The sequence below is a fragment of the Natator depressus genome, chromosome 4, assembly GCF_965152275.1.
Source record: "Natator depressus isolate rNatDep1 chromosome 4, rNatDep2.hap1, whole genome shotgun sequence".
In the NCBI taxonomy this organism is placed as follows: domain Eukaryota; kingdom Metazoa; phylum Chordata; order Testudines; family Cheloniidae; genus Natator; species Natator depressus.
The window spans coordinates 114768203-114788197 of record NC_134237.1 but is presented as its reverse complement, the minus strand read 5'-3'; the positions used below and the strand labels follow the sequence as shown (position 1 = coordinate 114788197).

At 41.2% G+C, this 19995-nt stretch overlaps 1 protein-coding gene across 2 annotated transcripts in view; it reads left to right on the top strand.

Moving 5' to 3' along the window:
* Positions 1-19995, top strand: part of STX18 (syntaxin 18) — a 120007-nt gene that overhangs the window by 53914 nt on the left and 46098 nt on the right. For both annotated transcript variants that reach the window (XM_074951685.1, XM_074951684.1), the window contains exon 2: positions 3724-3791. In XM_074951685.1, the coding sequence (XP_074807786.1) occupies positions 3724-3791 (68 nt within the window). The remainder of the gene's footprint in view (positions 1-3723; positions 3792-19995) is intronic.

Genomic DNA, 19995 nt, shown 5'->3' with positions numbered 1-19995 from the left:
TAATATTATTTTGATGGGTCTGCCTCTGTCAGTTACCATAGCCTCAATCTTACCAATGTTCAGTCTAAGTCAGGCCTGCTCAAAACTGTGTTGCCACTGTTCAGAGTTGGTTTACACGTCTCACGATCTTCCTTACATATCAGTAGGTCATCATCAAACAACAAATTTCAAGGTAGCTCTTCATATAGTTTCACTTATCACCTCCAAGACACCCACAAATAAAAAAGGGCTCAATACTAACCCCATGTGCAGTACAACATTTACTAGAAATTCTCTGCTGTACCCCCATTTGGTTTTGATTACAGTAGTCACGCCATCACACACATCCTGGATAAGATGGACACCTCTGTTGCAAACTCCTCTGTTGGCACACACCTCTGTTGCAAACTCCACCAAAGTAATTCTTTTGGTACATGATTATATGCCTTCTCCAAGTCTACCAAGACCATGTCCAAGTGCTGTCTGTTTTCTCTGAACTTCTCTATGAATCCTCATAGAGCAAACGTGGCATCAGTTATATTCCTTCCCAGCATAAGTCCTTACTAACACTTCCAAATTTCAACTGTTTCACTCAGGCACTTTTCAATAATCTCCCATATTTTTGTAGCATGGGATGTCAACTTAATTATCACTCAGTTAACACACAGAATATTATCTCTTTTATTTTTAAAAATGGGCACCATAAAGCTTTTACCCCATTCATCCAGCATTTTCTCTCTCTTAAAAATATAATTGAATGGACTTGTAAAATACTTGATGCCTTCTGTTCCCAGTGACTTCAGCGCATCCACTGGTACTTCATCTGATGCAGATGCCTTTCCCCTTTTTCATTTTTCTTAGTGCCTCTACAACCTTTTCTTCCTCTATGTAATCTATCACACTCCAGTTCTCAGTTCCTTTCTTAGGTTTACTTTATTGATCACTCAAAATAATCACCCCAGACTTTGATTCACCATGGTTCACCATTGTTCATTTCTAATATAAGTAAACTCATTCACATCCTTTTTTGTTTTCTCTCTTGCCTTAGAAAGTTTGTAGATGGCTTTTTCTCCCTCATATCCGCCTAGTCAGTTATTTAGCTCTTCACAGGCCAAATTTTTAACTTTCACAACTTTTTTTTTTTTTTTTTTTTGCCTCCATACATTCCATCTTATCACTCACTGCTTACGCCACTGGCCTGACATTTTTTAAAAGTTACCTTTTTCTTCTCAACAGATTATTTAACTTAAAGAGTCCACCTCCATGTCTCCCTTTGTTTTCTTTGCAACATTGGTTTCATCACTCCTAGGACTTCATGTGCCAAAAATTTCCAGCAATATTATTTTTAGTTTGTACCAGTTATCATTTTCAGATCCCTGTGTGTAGTCAGGAAATCTATACATTACTTCCTGTTTAAAGATTTTTTTCATTCCCATCTTTGTTTCCCCCACTTAGACCTTTCCGATGCCCAGGGATTCAGATGTTTCAGAATGCAGAATCCTCAGAAGTCCATAAAAAGAAGTCTATGCTGATTCACAGTACTCTCATTGAGTATTACAGTTCTTCTGGTTAAAAAGAGATCAATGTGAGACACTGGCGTAAGTCAGAGGAGGGAAAACCAGAGTGTGTTTGTAATCACCATGTTCAGTGCCAGACAAGTCTGTAGGACCCCTGGGGGTTTCTGGTTCTTGTGCTATGCCCTCATGGACTGTTTCATATCCAGCCTGTTCTAGTGCATGCATTTACCTCTGCTCTCATGATTATCTTCTCGTTGAGTGATATGTTTCCAATAAGGCACACCTCCTCATCAAAAAACTCCTCTTTTACCTTTTGATCCTCTTCTAACTGTGGTGCGTACCCACTGACTATATGAAGAGTTACCTCTTCCCAACTCAGTTTAATGCTTATCAGTTGGTCTGACCGTCTGATAACTTCTGTCACATGTTTCTGTATGGTTCCATCCAGAATAACTCCAACACCATTTCAGGTGGTTGAACTCCCTGAATAGTAGATTTTGTCTGAAGTTTGACCTTCCCATTAAGTCTCTTGTACACATGCCACATTTACTCTCTTCCTCTTTAAGACCGCACAAAGCTCCAAGCTTCTTCCAGTCAGCATTTCTACATTCCAGCTTGCATATTTCAGCGTACTCACTCCCTTTAACTTTAGCATCCCTTAACCAATTACAACAGCCAGGCAAGGCTGTGGCACCTTGCTTGCAGGGAATGCCCTAACTCTGAGGTACACTTGTCATGGACATCAGTGCTCATGAGCATATCTAATGGACAAGCTTTACAGGTTGGCTGTCCAGTGCTGACAACTTTGGAACTTTGAAATCAGAGTTTTCCTTGTAAATGAGCTGCCTACTGAGACTACTGGAGCCTGCTCCAACAAGATTTATTTTAAGGTGGTCTCTATTCACCTTGACATCTTCATCATAGGGCATTTTTTAGAGGTAGCCATGCCACCAGCTACCCCATCATGGCCTGATATTTATTTTCAACCAAATGTCATAATTCTGCATTTGTAACAACATAATTTGCTGTACTCTGTAAAATTCCTAGCAAATTTTTGTACACTGAATAATTAATACCATTTTTTTTAACATACCTCAGAGAGATTTTTGGTTTCGCCTTTGAAAACTTTCTTTGTTCTACATAGTCATTGTATACATGTAAAAAAATGTTTTTAAAGATACTGAGCCATATTTTAGGCTCAGTAAGGGAATCACATTGGGGATCTCACTCCTTGGGCTAACAAAGGCTGTATTTCTGAGACTTCTTCCTTTCTCTGTGCCAAATTGCATCTTGTATGGTACCAGCCCCTTTAAACCCAGACTTAAAAGTTGTTAAAAGGCATTGAAGTCTCATAAAAGGTTGTTCATCGTTCCCTTTAAGTGATCTTTGGGAGAGTGTAAAGATAGTATAGAGGAAAATGTATGGACTAATGACAGGAGGAGTGTAAAATGAAGAGGTGGGTGGAAAAACAGCTTCCCCTCTGCATGCACATGCTCTCAGATATGTTCAAATTCTGCAAGTGATCATGAAATGGTTGTGAGGAGTTACTTGATAGGCTTAAGTTTTTTTTGGTTGAGGTGGAGCAGGGATTAGTCAGTCTGGATAATAAAGCAGTCACTGGAAAAATAGGTGAAAATATTCAGATAAATAATATTGATCAGTTTGCTTCCCTTTTTTGGTGGACATGGGTAATATAGCTGCCATGAGGTTCGTTCTTACAATTGAACTCAAATTTTTGGGTCGAGTTTTCTGTTTTATAAAGCATTTATGTATAATTTGGTATTTTATTTTTGTAAAAATCTTTTTTTTTTAATGAACCTGTTTTCTAAAATGTGTGCTTGATCATTGCCTGCCAACATTCAGTTTACATTTAGTGATTAAGTATATACTTCACGTAATCTCCTTTTGAATACAGTGCTTTTTTCTGTTCAAGCTGGACCCTCACTTAAACTTTTCTCCCTTAGACAATTTTTATGCATTGGCTACATATATAATAAAAATGAGAATCTTATTGCAACAGGGAATCTGTATAAATAACTTAGAGCTCTGTGTAGCCTTTATAATTATAGTCTCGAATTACATAATAGGTAGTAGGTTAGTATATAGTTCAAGTGCACAAGACATACTGATATTTGTACATTTAAAATGGAACAGAAAAGAGAAATATATTAAAAATCCATTTTAGCTGATTGTGGAGTTAACATTTATACTTTACTTTCCTATTTAGATTACTAATATTGGGAAGCTGAAGGATTTTCTTCTGCAACACAGAAAGAATTACATTAATGCTTACAGGTAAGTGTGTATTGTGTTTAAATAGTCTCTGTGTTTTAAAACTTGATTTTTCAAATGTATAAAATGATTCCACTAAAATTCCATGAGCACACTGACATGATTTAAAACAAAATATACAGTTTGCTGATCAATTTCATACCTGATCATACACCATTCAGGATAAGCTAGACTTGTTGCCTACTACTAAGGCTATATCTGCATAGCAGCTGGGAGATATACAGGCACTAGCTGCTCAAGCTAGTGCACTAAAAATAGCCGCGTGACCAGGACAGTGCAGGTAGCAACTCAGGCTAGCCACCTGAGTATAACATTGCCTGCGATCCTAGGTTCCTTCTCCGTCGGCTAGCTTGAGCCACTGCCTGTGCCAACCCTGCCGCACTGCTCTTTTAGTGCACCAGCTCCACAGAGCAAGTATGTGCACCTCTACTCGAGCTGGGAATTACGCCTCCCAGTTGTGCTGTAGACATGCCCGAAGTGATCGGTGGAAAGCCTGAGCAGATCGATGATGAATGGCATGGGATAAGGATTTTCAAACTCTGGGAAGTGAATTCCAGAACTTAGGGACCTCATTGAGAACACCATATTGGAATACCACTACCTCCTGAATTTCTTTCCTTTCCTACATCGAAATTTTGAGGAGTCAATTCTGGATGCTTGAACTTATGGGGAGAATATATTTGGTTTTGTGACAGTAAAACCATCCTTACTTAAGTCAATATAGGAAACATTTGACATTCTTGAATTTATTTGCTGCCTGAGGAGCAGGTGTCTTGTCTGTTTCAATCCTTTGTCTGTTTACAAGATTGGCGCTGGTAGGAAAAGCTAAGGGGTGCTGTAGCATGCACACTTAGGCTGTGTCTACACTGTGAGGTAGGGGTGTGATTCCCAACTGGCGTACACATAGTCACACTAGAGCTAGCCACAGGTTCAGGTGGTTTTGTACTTGGCATTGCTAAGTTGTGCCACTGTTGTCTGTGCTACCACAGCTACACTACTATTTATACTTGCTCTAGCTCTCATCGAGCTATGTCAGCATGAACTGGGAATCAGACCTCTTGCTCGTAATGTAACTGTAGCCTTACATCTACCATCCCAGCAAACTTAGCACTTTCCGTTTCTTGGTAGGTCACAGTCTAAGGCCTGAGGTTTTAATATTGATGCAACCTGAAATTTGGAGTTCAGTCCAAATAATCTGTAGGAAACATTTAAAAACAGGAAAATGTAATCTTTAGGGACGCTTTTTGATACCTGTCAACCTTAATAAGTGTATCGATATGTATTTACACACTGTGAACAACATTCCACTCCATGGAAAACTAGTGTGGAGAGTGTAGAGGAAAGGTCTCCCGTTTATCAACTCCATGACTATAAGCAGATGTTTGAAAGTTCAATTTAAAATACTTGATGATTAGTCATATTATTATTTTCTTTCTTCCTAAAATATGCCAATCCAGTGCCCTAGGGTCATAGCACACTCATTGTGAAGACTATAAACGATTTGAACCAGTTACCTAAATTCTCCCAGAAGCCTCAAACTAGGACTTACTCCATCTTACTCCAACTCTATCTAATCATTCTTCTCTTCCTCCTTCCTGCCTCCAGTCCACCAAAAAGTCTGAGAGAGAAAATGAACCTTGCAACGTAACCTGAAAATCAATACATTCAGTCTTTGGCTAATTGACCAGGGAAGTATATTGAAGTGTGGAATACCCCAGATGGAAATTACCATGCCTCCAGCCTACTCGCATTTTAAGATGATCTTCTGTGCTATGGTATCACATGGGGAAAAAGATAGCCTCTGAGGTTACCAGGGCCCTGCCAACAGCTTACATTTCACCTAAAAGTGAATTGGAAGCCCATGCAGATCATAGAACACAGATGTATCATGTGCTTCCTGCAAGAAACACCCTTTAACAAATGGGCCATCAAATTTTGCACGAGGTGACATTTCCAAATTATCTTAGAGTGTAGCCCTGTGTAAAGGATCATGCTAGAATTCATTCCTGAGATGACAAAAGCAAATGTGGCAATGCCCATATCTGAAAAAGAAGCATACTGGTCAAGCATAAATAATAAAAACTACTTGTGGCTTCTGCTGCTATATAAACTTCCAGCATCGGCTGGAGAGCCATCAGGATTCCCCAACTGGGAACTTGAGTAAAAGGATGTGGGCAGTCTTCTCCAGCCGAGGACATTGATACCACTCTGTAGTTTCTTTGGTGTTTTATTCCAGCCTATCAGCATAACTGGAGTTTTGAGTTGCAGCCAGCCCTATCCGCTTCCTGATTCTGGCAGGACACTGGGTAAGCTAATCAGTTGCACTAGCCAAGCCAGATGAAATACAGATGTAGAACTTGTTTCAGAGTAGCAGCCGTGTTAGTCTGTATCTGCAAAAAGAAAAGGAGTGCTTGTGGCATCTTAGAGACTAACAAATTTATTTTAGCATAAGCTTTTGTGAGCTACAGCTCACTTCATGCATCCGATGAAGTGAGCTGTAGCTCACGAAAGCTTATGCTCAAATAAATTTGTTAGTCTCTAAGGTGCCACAAGTACTCCTTTTCTTTTTGCAGATGTAGAACTGAATGTCAACTGAATATTGAAGACCTTGAGTCCCAAATCATCTCTCTACCTGTCCTCCAAAGGCCTCACAGATGCATGGAAGTGACGACAAGATAGAACCCCTCCCATTAGAGAATGCTGGAAGTAGATGAGCAATCATCAGTGCTACCCTTTGGCTCCTCTTGGTAACAGATGAACAGAGCCACTCAATAATGACTCTTTCCAACCCTGTGAGGATCTGTGGCTGTGTCAGCAATGCCATATGATCAGTGGTATCAAAAGGTGTCCCATGGTGAATTGCCAAATTACTGAGTACCCTTTTTTCCCCCCGATATTGATAACAAATGTTTTGTGTGCCAAAAAAGGACACTAAGGGCTTGATTTTCAGAAGTGCTGAGCACACTCAACTGTATTCAAGCCAACAGGAGCTATATGTGCTCTGGACTTCTGAAAATCAAGCCCATCTGTACATATTGACATACGCCAAAGCCAGACAAAGAGTAACTGTATCTCCAAAACAACAAACGAAACCAGCATAAAGATACTTGGTATAATAAACTCTTGTTTTTGTAATATTGGTTGGAATAGTTAATGAACAACACTAGGTGGTGCTGTAAATTTAATACAAAAAAGGCTGTCTTATTTTGTGAAAGCCACAATATGAATGGGTACAGTAGTGGAATTTCAGTAACTGCAATGAGGTAAAAAAAGCTGTCAATAATAATTGGGTGTATATTAACTCTTAAATTATTTGAATATTCTGGATGCACTAACTTTTCATACTGTATTTGGCTTACCTGTCTTGAAAGGGAGATTAAAAGTGAAGTGATGGATGGAGTGAAAAGTAGTCTAGTTTCACTTTGGATTTTAAAAATATTGCCGTGTGCTTTTTGGAAATGCTCTTTTGTAATCTCTTACAGCAGTAATCCTCAATGTTTCTCCACAGATGCTAGCACCAATAGCAATAGAGCCTGTATTTAAAGTGGAAACCTAAAATATACAGTATTGTCAAATGTTTATAGTAGGTTGCTGAATTGTCATGAGCTCATTATTTTCACGAAAAATAATTTCCAATAGATCTCAGTTTCCCATGAATAGATGCCAAGGAGTAGAATACTCTGCTCTCATGACGTAAATGATAAGTGAAAGCATATAAAATTGTAAAAGATCTAGTGTTCTGTAACCAAAAAAATCCATCTGCTTTCCTTCCTAATTTATTGGTTTTGCTTCTCCTAACAGTCATATTCTTTTAGTAGTGTCTCTATGGGTGCTTCACTTAGGTGTATATGCACTTCTTGAGCTCTTGATTGGAGAGTTTTCCGCCAGCAGTGCCCGTTCGGCATGCTCTGCTGCCAGACTCTGAGTCTATATATAGATGCGGAAGCAAACTGCCTTCAGTTCCTTCTCAAGCACCTCAGTCTGAGATGGAGCTCTAGCATGCCCACCTTGAGTGTGCCTCAGCTGTTTTGTATACTTATAGTTGTTGCTTGTTAAGTTTTGATAGTATACCTAGTTTTTAGCATACTTATAGTCAGTTAATAAGTGTTAGTAGCGAGAGGATAATTTTTTTTTTTTCCTTGGGGAGTCATGTCATTCTGGCTTGCCGGGCTTTAACCACTGTCTCGCCTGTTGAGGGGCTATACCTGTAAGTGATGGCCACTCTGAGTGTATCTATTGTTTGGGGGAGTCCCATGTCTCCCAGAAATGCAATGTCTGCCTAACTTTCAAGCTGAGGGCAAGGAAGAACAGGGAAATTAAGCTCAAATTGTTAATGATGGAATGCTCACTTTGACCAGCATCTGAGTCAGGTCAGACAGACAAACACACGCGCACACACTCCTTCTCCCCTCACCCCCACGTACATCTGTCTATGGACAAATCCAGTGCCCCTTCCACTTTGATGCAGGCTTCCCTTAAGGAAGGTGGAGGCTTCTGAGCGGGCTCCCAAAAAATGGAGTACAGACTTTCATCTGGTCCGGTGCTGTCAGGCTCAGTCCTGTCATCGGCACCTACCCATTCAGCACTCGGTACCGAGCAAGCAATGGCGCCGTACTCCATGGGCGCCTACATCAATATGCCTGCCGTCAAAGTTATCATCAGCTTCAGCTACTGCTTCCTCAGCTACCACATTGGTACCGATTCCCTGCTTGGTACTGCAACAGTTTGGATACGTGAGAGACCTGTTCATAACAAGTGAGTTGGAATCCCCGCTCCTCATGGGTACTGAGCATCTTTTGGTATTGAGACCTCTGTCTCCAGGCTGCTACCATCCCTCGGTACCACAGGACTCTTCACCCTTTTCTATGGGGACTCCTCCACTGGACGATGTTGAGGAAGGTGAATGGGATTCCCAGTCGGTCTCTTCTCTTTCAGTCCAGGATTCCCCAACTTATCCTGTCAGGAACATATCCTGTCATTGACAGTCACGAAGAAGATCATGACTGTCATTAAGAGTGATGGGACCAACCCTGCATATCACCCCTACTTCCAGGATGGATTCCCACAATGCTCATACATTAAGGGGGCTGCTGCAATGGCCATACTAGGATCTCTAGGCTGCTTACCGACAGCAATTCTCAGGACCAGTGGCTCTCAATCTTTCCAGACTACTCTACCACTTTCAGGAGTCTGATTTGTTTTGTGTACCCCCAAATTTCACCTCATTAAAAACTACTTGCTTACCAAATGAGACACAAAAATACAAAAGTGTCACAGCACGCTACTACTGAAAAATTGCTACTTTCTAATTTTACCATATATTTATAGTATAAATCAATTAGAATATAAATATTATATTTACATTTCAGTGTATAGTATGTAGAGCAATATAAACAAGTCATTGTATGAAATTTTAGTTTGTACTGACTTCACTAGTGCTTTTTATGTAGCCTTTTGTAAAACTAGACAAATATCTAAATGAGTTGATGTACCCCGGGGAAGTCCTCTGCATATCCCTGGTTGAGAACCACTGCTCCAGACCATTGGTACCATGTCAAACAGAGACTAGTGTTGTTCAATCCTGTCCTCTCCAACCAATCTCCCCACAGGAGGAGACATTTGAAGAGCAGGAGGCCAGGGCACATAAAGAGGCCACCCTCAAACACCCATCTCATTCTCTCCTCACCCAACCAGACAAAATGCTTATGCTTCCACCACCTTCCATGGCTGATGATTTTCAGCAATTTGAAGACCTCATAAAGAGGGTAGCTGATATGCTTCAAATTCCAGTTGAAGAAGTCAGGGATTCACAATACAGGCTGTTGGATATCCTACAGTCAGCAACAACATCCAGGGTGATGTTACCCATCAACGAGGTGCTCCTGGACCAGCTAAGACTGTGGCAAACATCTGCTACTATTCCACCAGTGTGTAAAAGGGTGGATAAAAAGTATTACATTCCTTCTGAGGACTCCAAATTCTCCCCCTCCACCAAACTCCCTAGTAGGCCATTCAGGAAACGAGTGGGGCAGGCAACACTTCTCCAGGTCTACTCCACTTGACAAGAACCAAAAGAGACTGGATCTATTTGGATGGAAGTTCTATTCACCAGCAACCCTGCAGTTCAGTATTGCAAACTATCAGGTACTCATGGTCAAATACAGTTTCACAAACTATAAATAGATGGCCTTTATTGAACAACTGCCACAGAAACGTAGGAAGCAATTCCAGTCCATTATTTCAGAGGGCCAGTTATTAGGCAAGACCACTCTTCAAGCATCCTTAGGTGCTGTGGACGCTGCCACCAGGTCCATCTGCATGGGCTTCAGTACCTACGTTTTCAGAGCTCTGTGCTTTAATCCATGCTCTCAGATCTAATGATGCTCTGGGTACTGCAGTATTGTCTTCAGTTCTGGAGTCAGTTCTGAAGCTCCCTCCACCTTCTGTGGAAACTGCTTGGAAGTCACCTGAAGTGGAGCACCCAAAGGGGCACTGCTCAAAGAAGACTAGGTTACTTACCTTTTTGTAGTAACTGCAGATCTTCAAGATGTGTCTCCATGTGGGTGCTCCACTACCTCCCCTTCATTCCCCTCTGCTTTGGACTGTTCTCTGTGGATATGTTCGGGTGGAGAAGTAGCCGAGGACCAGTTCCACATATATTTTTCCCTATGTAGATTTGTATCTGGCACGAGGAGGCATAGGGCACATGTGCGACCTGAACAGGCACTGCTAGCAGAAAAATCTGCAATCAAGGGCTCGAGAGGCGCATGTGCACCTAAAGTGGAGCACCCATAGGGGGACAAACCTCAAAGAATTGCAGCTTCTGCGCAAGGTGTGTAACCTCATCTTCATAGGAGTATCTGTTTGCATCCTTTGCCTTTTGCCTCCTGCTCTTTAGTATTTCATAGCTTCAGGTTCTCCACAGATATTTTTAAAATATGGTTTTGTGCATTTGTTCATTGTTTCTTTAGGACTGAGGTATGCTGCTGGGAGAGTGTGGTGAAGTTTCTGTTGTCTATGATGTACTTATCTGTGGATAAAGAGAGGATCATAGTCTCTAGGGCTATCTGTCTACCACTCTTAATGAATATTTCATTCACCACCCTAAGAGGTTTTCTTTAATGACTTGAACTATTCAAATTATATCAATTTTAAAAATCAAATTTATTTTTCACTAATTATGCTGGGATTTTTGTTTGGCTAGTGAAATTTGACTGGTCTGTCGGTCTCAGTATTTTTTCCTCATGTTCTAGCACAAAAGATCAGTGTAACGCAGTGCAGTTGACTTTAAAAATAATAAAAGGAGTATTTGTGGCACCTTGGAGACTAACCAATTTATTTGAGCATGAGCTTTCGTGAGCTACAGCTCACTTCATCGGATGCATGCTCAAATAAATTGGTTAGTTGCTAAGGTGCCACAACTACTCCTTTTCTTTTTGCGAATACAGACTAACACGGCTGCTACTCTGAAACCTTTAAAAATAATGTTTTCATTAACACTAAAGTAATTAAATTTATTCGATTTTGTAAAACTTATTTAAAAAAATACCTTAGACCTTAGCTACTTGACTATCCCCTTTTAAATTAGAAGAAAAAAAATCTAATCTTCATTAAGAAGTACAGGCTCCATTTATACATTAAAGTCAAAAACAAGGAGAAGGTGGGTGAGGTAGTATCTTTTACTGGACCAACTTCTGTTGGTGAAAGAGACAAGCTTTTGAACCATACTGAGCTCTTCTTCTGGTCTGAAAAGGTACTATGAGCAACACAGCAACATGCAAGGTGGAACAGATTGTTTTGCATACTTGTGCAGACTTATCTCCACTACAACAATGATCAACACTCCCTACAACACACCATAGGTTCTGTACATTCCTATCACAACATATGGTGTACCTCATCCAGTGCACTAAGTGCCCTAGTAATAATTATCTGGGTGAAGCCAAACAATTACTACGTTCTCTAATGAACTCACACAGGAAAATGATAAAAGACAAAAACACCCCATCACCTATGGGTAAGGCTACGTTTATGTCACGGAGGTCATGGAATCCGAGACTTCCAGAGACCTCCGTGACGTTCTGTGCTTCAGCCCCAGGGCCTGTGGGACTCTGGAGCTGGCAGCCAGCGGGGCCCTGGCAGGGCTTCAGGGACAGATGACAGACTCCTGAGGGGGCCCTCTTCAGGGTTCCAGTGACAGGTGATAGCCTCTCCCTGCTGCCGTGGGTGGAGGACCCCCCCACAGCTTCCAGCTTCCGCGAGCAGCGAGGGAATGCCACAGCTCCCAGCCCCCATGGTGGCAGTGGAAACCATGGAGCTGCAGCAGCAAAAGTCACAGGCAGGTCACGGCTTCCATTAATTTTTGTTTATTGCCCGTGACCTGTCCGTGACTTTTACTAAAAATAACCATGACAAAATCTTAGCCTTACTTATGGGTGAACACTTTTCACAAAGTGGTAACCTCATCCTCAAAGGAAACCTGCACAACACGTTCAGAAGACAAGCCTGGGAGCTTAAATCCATTACTCTGCTAGACACTAAAAATGATGGACTGACCAGAGACCCTGGATTTATGGCTTATTACACAATCTGTAACCACTAATCCCTTCTTTTTGTCCTATGACTGCAGAGGAGTTAACATGCCACTCTACCTTGAATGGTCCCTTACAATATGTGCTAACTACTTATGCTGAACAATCTGTTTCACCTTGCGTTTTGCTGTGATGCTGGAAGTACCTTTCCCAGACCTGAAGAAGAGCTCTGTGTGGCTCGAAAGCTTCTCTCTCTCACCAGCAGAAGTTGGTCCAATAAAAGAGATTACTTCATCTACCTTGTGTCTCTAATATCCTGGGACCGACATGGCTACAAATACACTGCAAACAGCAATCATTAGGCAAATAGGTATACCTGTTGGCCCAGTATTTTCACTGCAAAGATGAGAGAAGAAACAGTTTATCAGTAATGTCCAGACAGAGAGTTTCATTTGATCGCCGCCCCTTGTAAGTCTTATGCTTTGTCTAGACTGGCAAGTGAAAGACGAAACTTTGGGCGTTTAGAGGTGTTAAAAAAACACCCCACCGAAAGACAAAAGTTTTGTCCCCGACAAGCACTGGTGTGAACAGCGTTTTATCAGCAGGAGTGTTGCTGACAGCGCTAACACCACTCATTGGGGGTGGAAGTTTTTTGTCGGCAGGAGAGCTCTCTCCTGTTGACAAACAGCGGCTATACTGCACACCTTTTAGCAGCACGGCTGTAGCGGCACAGCCATGTTGCTAAAGGTGCATAGTGTAGAGATAGCCTTAGTTGTCACTCAGCTTTCCTTTTGATCTTTTTTTTTTTTTTTAAACTACAGCCACCCTCTGGCTTTACCCTTGTGACACTGCATCCCATATTCTTCGTAGAGATATTGTTATGATATGAATATGGCATAACTAAGATGTGTTCTATGCTAGATGGGTCATGTGAGGTATCCTTAGAAAGGTTATGGTTTACTGAATATGATTATCCTATTTGTGTGCATGTATCATTTCTGTATCTGAAGTTAGGAATATTGACTATGTAACAATTACAAGTGGGTTTACACCAGGGGAACGCCCACCAGACGGAATGCAATGGATGGGCCATTAGGGAGAACAATAGGACTTTGAAGATGTTAATCTCCCACCTTCCTGAGAAGCTTCCTGGGATGCTGCTTTGACATAGCAGTGTCATGTGATTATGTCACCTGGTACTGAACTCCATCTTGAACTACTAATACGGGGTGGGTATCAAACTGGGAAACAAAGGATTCCTGCCATATGTAAATTCTATAAGGCAGGGAAGTGAGTTAATCAAGATTCATTCTTCGCTGAATCCCCACCCAGGATGACTGCTGGAAAAATCTAAGAAACAAAGACAAAATGGGTAGGGGGAGACTGAGCCTCGGCTGGAAAAGGTGTGTGGCCTGTGAAAGGTATATCTGGAGTTATAAGCTGCAAGAAAGAGCAAAACAATATTTAGGGTGAGAAATTACTAGTAACCAGTTTCCTTAGTGTATGAAGCTTAGTTTGAGTGTTTGTTTTTATTTGCTGGGTAATCTGCTTTGATCTGTTTGCTATCCCTTATAATCATTTAAAGTCTGTCTTTTGTAGTTAATAAACTTGTTTTTGTTTTCTCTAAACCAGTTTGTAAAATTCATAACGGGGGGGGGGGGGGGCAAAAAGCTGTGCATATCTTCCTCCACATTGAGGGAGGAGGTTAATGTCAATTAGCTTACGCTATACAGTTCTCTGTGCAGTGCAAGACAATACAATTTGGGGTTTATGTCTGTGTTCCCTGTAAGCTGTGCAGTTGGGCGGCCACCCAGGAGAGATTCAAGTGCCGCGCAGTTAATTAGCAGAGCCACACACATCCAGCTGGCAGCATGTGTTCAGGTGCTCCTCTCCCCTGCTGCTTTGCAGCCATGTTGCTCCTGCAGCTGCTCCTGGGACCCTCCTGCTGGCTGTGCAGAGCAGGGAGAGGAGGGTGCTGATGTCAGGGTGTCCCCCCTCCCCCAGCTGCTGTACCCCATCTCCACAGAGCAGGGTAGAGGGGGACAGGGCCCAGGACTTGCAGCAGCTCTGAAGTCTGAACAGGCCTTCGGGTGAGTGAATGCCTTAAAAAGAAAGTGCACGGTCTCTCAGAGCCTTCCCCAGCAGCCAGCACACACAATTTCTGTGTGTGTGTGTGTGTCTCTCTCACACACACTCACTCACTCACTCACTCACTCTGTCTCTTCCCCTCCCCCTGCCCATGGAACCCATCTCCACAGAGTTGGGGAGGGGGACATGGTTCAGGAGGAGAGCTTTCAGTTAGTTTTTTGACTGATCTGTGCATTTCATAGCTTTTATTTCTGTCTTACACTTAAATTTAATTCTTCGAGTAGTGAGTTCTAAAATGCCTAACTTGTCCTGGCTGCAGTAATTATCCCTATTGGTGACTTTTTAAAAATATATATTATGTCTAGGTTTTTTGTTTCTACTGGTGGTGCACATCTGCACATTACCTTGGTGCACATAACAAAATTTATTCCGCACGTGGGTGGAAAAAATTAGAGGGAATCTTGGTTTACACTCCAGGGGGTGTGCACTTGAGTGCTGGGCAGTTCCTTAGCTGAAAGACTCCCCATGAAGTCCTGATTTAAGTGTCTTTGTCTTTCTGCAGCTGAGTGTGTCCCTACCTGTGTGTGTGCTAGAGGAGGCTTGAGGGCCTGGCTCTGCAGGGCACGGTGAGGGAGCCCCGTCGGGTGGAACAGTGGTACCCCAGTATATCAAGTGGCACCCCAGAGCGGGGCGTAACCCGTCACAATCCTCCTTTTGGGGAGGGTAAAATTTAGCAGTTAGTTATGGCCTTAAATAAATTAGCTAATATTTGAGAGGTGCTATCAAGCTGTTTTGAAGTATTGTTTAATAATAGTATTTTAAGTGCTTGTTAATATCTGGTTTGTCATTGTCTCAACAATTTGCTCATTAATAATTTGTTTCCTGGTTGGATATTAAATTTCTGACTGATGTTCAGAGAACATGTTCTGTTAGATGTAGTTACTTGCGGCATTGCATATATTTTAATGAAAGTAAAAAAAATGGACAGAGTCAAAGACTTTCCTAAAGCAGAGTTTATTCAAATTGTAAACACATTTATTTTTAAAGCTTATTGATAGTTACAAAGAGTGTTTACACCCATGATCAATACAGAAAATATCAGAAGGTTAAATATTGATTCCTGTCACATGTCAAAAAACCACCATGGTTAAACTGACATTTATAGATTCTTTCCTGTACGCTGGAATTCAATTAATTAGCTGTTGTAATATATGTCACTGGTGAGCAACACTAAATAATCTTTCCCTGACTTCATACAGACTTTAGGCCTGAATCTCCTCTCACACCAGTCTTAAGCTGTTTGACTTGCAGAGCTGCTGGGAGTTAGGGTGACCAGATGTTCTGATTTTATAGGGACAGTCCCGATATTCAGGGCTTTGTATTATATAGGCGCCTATTACACTCCAGCGCATCATGATTTTTCATACTTGCTATCTGGTCACCCTAACTGGGGGATTCTTGGGCTCTGAATATGCTCTATATTCTATAGGGCTGTGCTATATCTTTTGTTGCTTCTGCAGATGTCTAGATAGGGGAGACCCAACAGGGCTTTTTTTTTCATCTTTGCTTGTCAGGGATGCAGCTCAGTCATAGTTTCCATGCCTTTGTCACCTCCAGTGGATTACCACTATGCACTCTGGCCATCTGTCCTTCCCTCCCTTCATCTCACAGTCTGTCCTGCATCCGTCACTTTACCTTTCTACCTTTATGGCTCTTATCATCATGGTATCAGGTTCTTGTAAATCACTCAGATTAGTGCAGAATGAGGTTGCTTGCTTGCTTAATTAGTGTTTTGTGCAGGGAGCATACACACCTGTGCTCTAGATACCGTACTGGCTTCCAATTGTTCTTCAAGGTGTTTTGTTTTCAGTTATGCAGCCCTTTGTGGTTTAGATCCTGGATATTTTAGAGACCAGCTCTCTCTCTCTCTCTCTCTCTCTCTCTCTCTCTCTCAATGGTGGAAAGAGATATTTGAGATTAAATGAGTGCTTGATCTTATAGTTTCTAGGTTTGGGCCATGGAGCAGGTCAAACTCAATGAAACATCTACAACTGTGGAATTTGTTTCCTTCCTTGGATTGATAGAGCACCAGTCCTTTGCAGCAGGGAGGCAAGTTTATGTAGTTATTCAGGCTTTCTCAAGGTGTGTTGAGTGAGGAGGATATTATTTTAGAGTTGGTGTGGGCTTGGCAGTGCTTAATGTTACCTCATTATGAATTATACTGATTCTTAGATATTTGTACATCTAATATAGCCTGGGTATACAGACAAGCAATATAAATTGGAAAAAAAGAAAATAAGCTTGTTCTGTTAGCTAATGATCTGTTTTTTCATTTTTTTTATTTACCAGAGACTTATATTTCATTTATGAACCTAACAGTATTTGAAAACAAACACCAAATCAGTTAACTATTTGTGAACTCAATAAAGCATGCTCCCTTTATACAGCTGAGAGCGCTCAGGTGATGTTAACCAGTAATAGAAAATAAAATAGTTAATTTAGAGACTGAAAATAAAGTCTTTCTCTGGCTCCTGCACATTGCCATACATTTTTTTGGTGCTGATTAAATCACATTATCACAGCACAGAAAGAAGTATAAGTTTGCTGTATTCATGTACTTAAATTTGCAGGTCATCTGGGTCTATTTCAAAAATATATACCTTTTCCCTTTAGGAACAGAATATACCCTATTTACTTTCATTAGAAAGATTTATTTTCACATTTGTTTTCCACTAAGGTTATGGACACTATTTTATATTACTTATATTTTAAAAATCTAACTTATTAATGGCATCATTCCAAAATATTTCTACAATATTTTGAGATACTGACAGAGAAGTCTAAATGGTTGACTGAAGATTTTTAAGCAGCGTTTTTCCTCCAAATCTTTAAGAAAATCCCTACTCAAATGATATAGCAGATCATAGAAATAACATGTCTTAAAAGCTAGCAACTGGCTCTTTATCAAGACCATGATGATACATCGGTTTAGTAGAGCCTTGCCATTGGATAGATGGGTTGACATGGTGGTTTACAATTGCTTGGCCAGTACAAGTACAGTCATTTAGTAGCATTGTCTGACCTGACCCTTTTGTCAAACCTGGAGGGGTATCTACCTCACCGAGGCCAGGTTGCAATGCTTATGTGATGTTTACTGTTCATGCCCAAGTCCTGAGTTGTGTGGAGTATTAGGTGCTTCTCATGAGCTAAGAGTTTTTTGGTGGTGATAATGTGTGTTCTCTGGGGAATCGGAATGTCTCCTCACTATCAAGGCTGTGGCTAGGCACATTGCTGGTTAGTTCCTCTGCCTGTTTGATCGGAAATTGCTGTCCGTTATTCCTCTAATTCTCTCTACAAATATACATACTAGATCTTGACACACTACTTCCCTGCCCTCTACCTGGCGTTGCAGAACATATTGAGACATGTGACAGGAAGAGACAATCACATGTGGATCACATGTTGGAGAAGCCCAGGGGCTGTTGTAAGGTGCTCCAGCTTAGAGTCTTGCAGCCCAACCCAAACCTGACGATGCGTGTCAGGTTTAGGTTGAGTAGAGTCTGAAAACAGCCTGACGTTCTTGGGCGCAGGTTGGGTTGGGTAGTCTCTGATCATCTCCTCCGGCCTGTGGGGTTGGTCAGCGGCAGCTGTGTGCCCCGCTTCTGCCAGCCACTGCTACTTCACTGTGTTATGTGTGCTGTGGAGAGAGTGTGCCAGTGAGTCACAACGTGGCTTGCTCTGCAGCACACACAGCATAGCAAGGCAGTGTCAGAAGGCAGGAGTGGGGCACACAGCCACTACCACGCTGACCCCGTGGGCAGGAGGTGGCTGAAGATGGATCGCAGGCCTGGGCGTAGGGAGTATGGAATCCCCACCAGACCAAGCCCCAAGGATGAGGTGGCAGTGTTGACATTGGGTCTGAAAATGACTCATGTCGGGTTGAGGTCAGGCAGACCTCTACTCCATCTGACAATATTCCCCTAGTGACCATTCACTAGCTGTGGATAGCTGGAGTGCATTGTGGTATGCCCCATCCCCAATTACCTTGATATGCGGCATAGCGCAGTGTTTGGTCTATGTGGAGGCTGGTGTAAAAGCTGGCTTTACTGGCTCTATACCTGTGGGGACGCTAGTGAACCCTAGTCAGAGGAACACTGCCTGAGCTATGGAGAGGGAGTGGAGCAAAGCAGAGGATCTGTCCCAATATGTTTAATGGCATTCATTTTATTATACTGTGGGTGAGGAATTTATATGTACACTGTAAATCTCTCATAAGAAAATAATAATAATAACCCATACTTTGCAGCACAGTTGCATTGTCTCTTTCAGGTATTGACAAAACACTTTGATGTAACACTTTGAAATAATGGAAATATAATTTCAAATAATTGCTGCTACTTTCTTTTATATAATCACTCATGATCTGTCTCTGAATAATTTGTTATGTTTGAAATATATAACTTTAATCTGGCTGTGGGATGGCATTTCTACTGTTTTTCTAAAACGAGACAATCTCTGAGCATTAATCCTCCAAATCCTATTTAAAAAGTGCAAATTAGGAAGACTAGAATTCCTACTGGGATTTTGTCACAGATTTATGAAACCTCTCAATTCTTAAAAAAAACTAAAACCCCACAAATAAAATGGCTAACTATGTAAATGGAAGAAGCATACGTGGTTGCACCTGTGAGTTACAATTTTCCCCATTTCTTCCCCTAATTGGATTAGCTGGTTTATCTTCTATTTAAAGAAACTGAAATAATTTTGTAGTACTTCGCATTTAGAATTGCTCTCATTGGCAACTCTGACCTCCTCAGTGATGCATTTGGTATGCCACATAGCTGGGAATAATAAGAAACAGAACAGAATAAAATACAGATTACCAACTATCTCACTTTTTACTTTTATATGCTATACATAAATAGAATTATATGTGCATGTATATAATATACATGCTGTAAACAAATGGGAGAGTTGGGTCACATATAAAGGATTGCACTAATTAAAATTGGGGGGAAGGTTTCCATTTATGGTTTTAAAGTGGGTTGTAATGTGCTGTGGTGGATATATAGCCAGGAGGGCTGAGATAAATATCAAATAAATCACCGCAATAAAAGCTTGATCACCCTCTCATGTACAGAGCAACTATGGAATCCCTAAAAAGTGGATACAGTCAGATCGTAGATATTCTCTCCTTGTATATTATCTTACTGGGTATCTAGTGTGTTTATATATGTTATTGATATAATACACTGAATTAAAAAACTAAAGCTATAATGTGGGCACTTAAATGCATTGGACCTGTTTTGCCTTTGAATGGAGAGTTCTGCTTAAAACTCCCTGGTAGTATTTGACCCTTTGTATGTTTGCTTCCATTTTAGTTTATCTCTGAACTACAAGACTAATTGTAAAATGTTGTTAGAAACTATTAATTGCATAATATATCATCTATAAATAAAGAGGCAAGCAGTAGTAGATGTTTTCAGTTATCTGATAAACCTATATCATGTTAAATATATTCTGTTCCATACACCTTCTTCCAAGTGCTGTCCTTTGAAGTCAGAGATTTTGTAGAAGTCAAGCCGTGT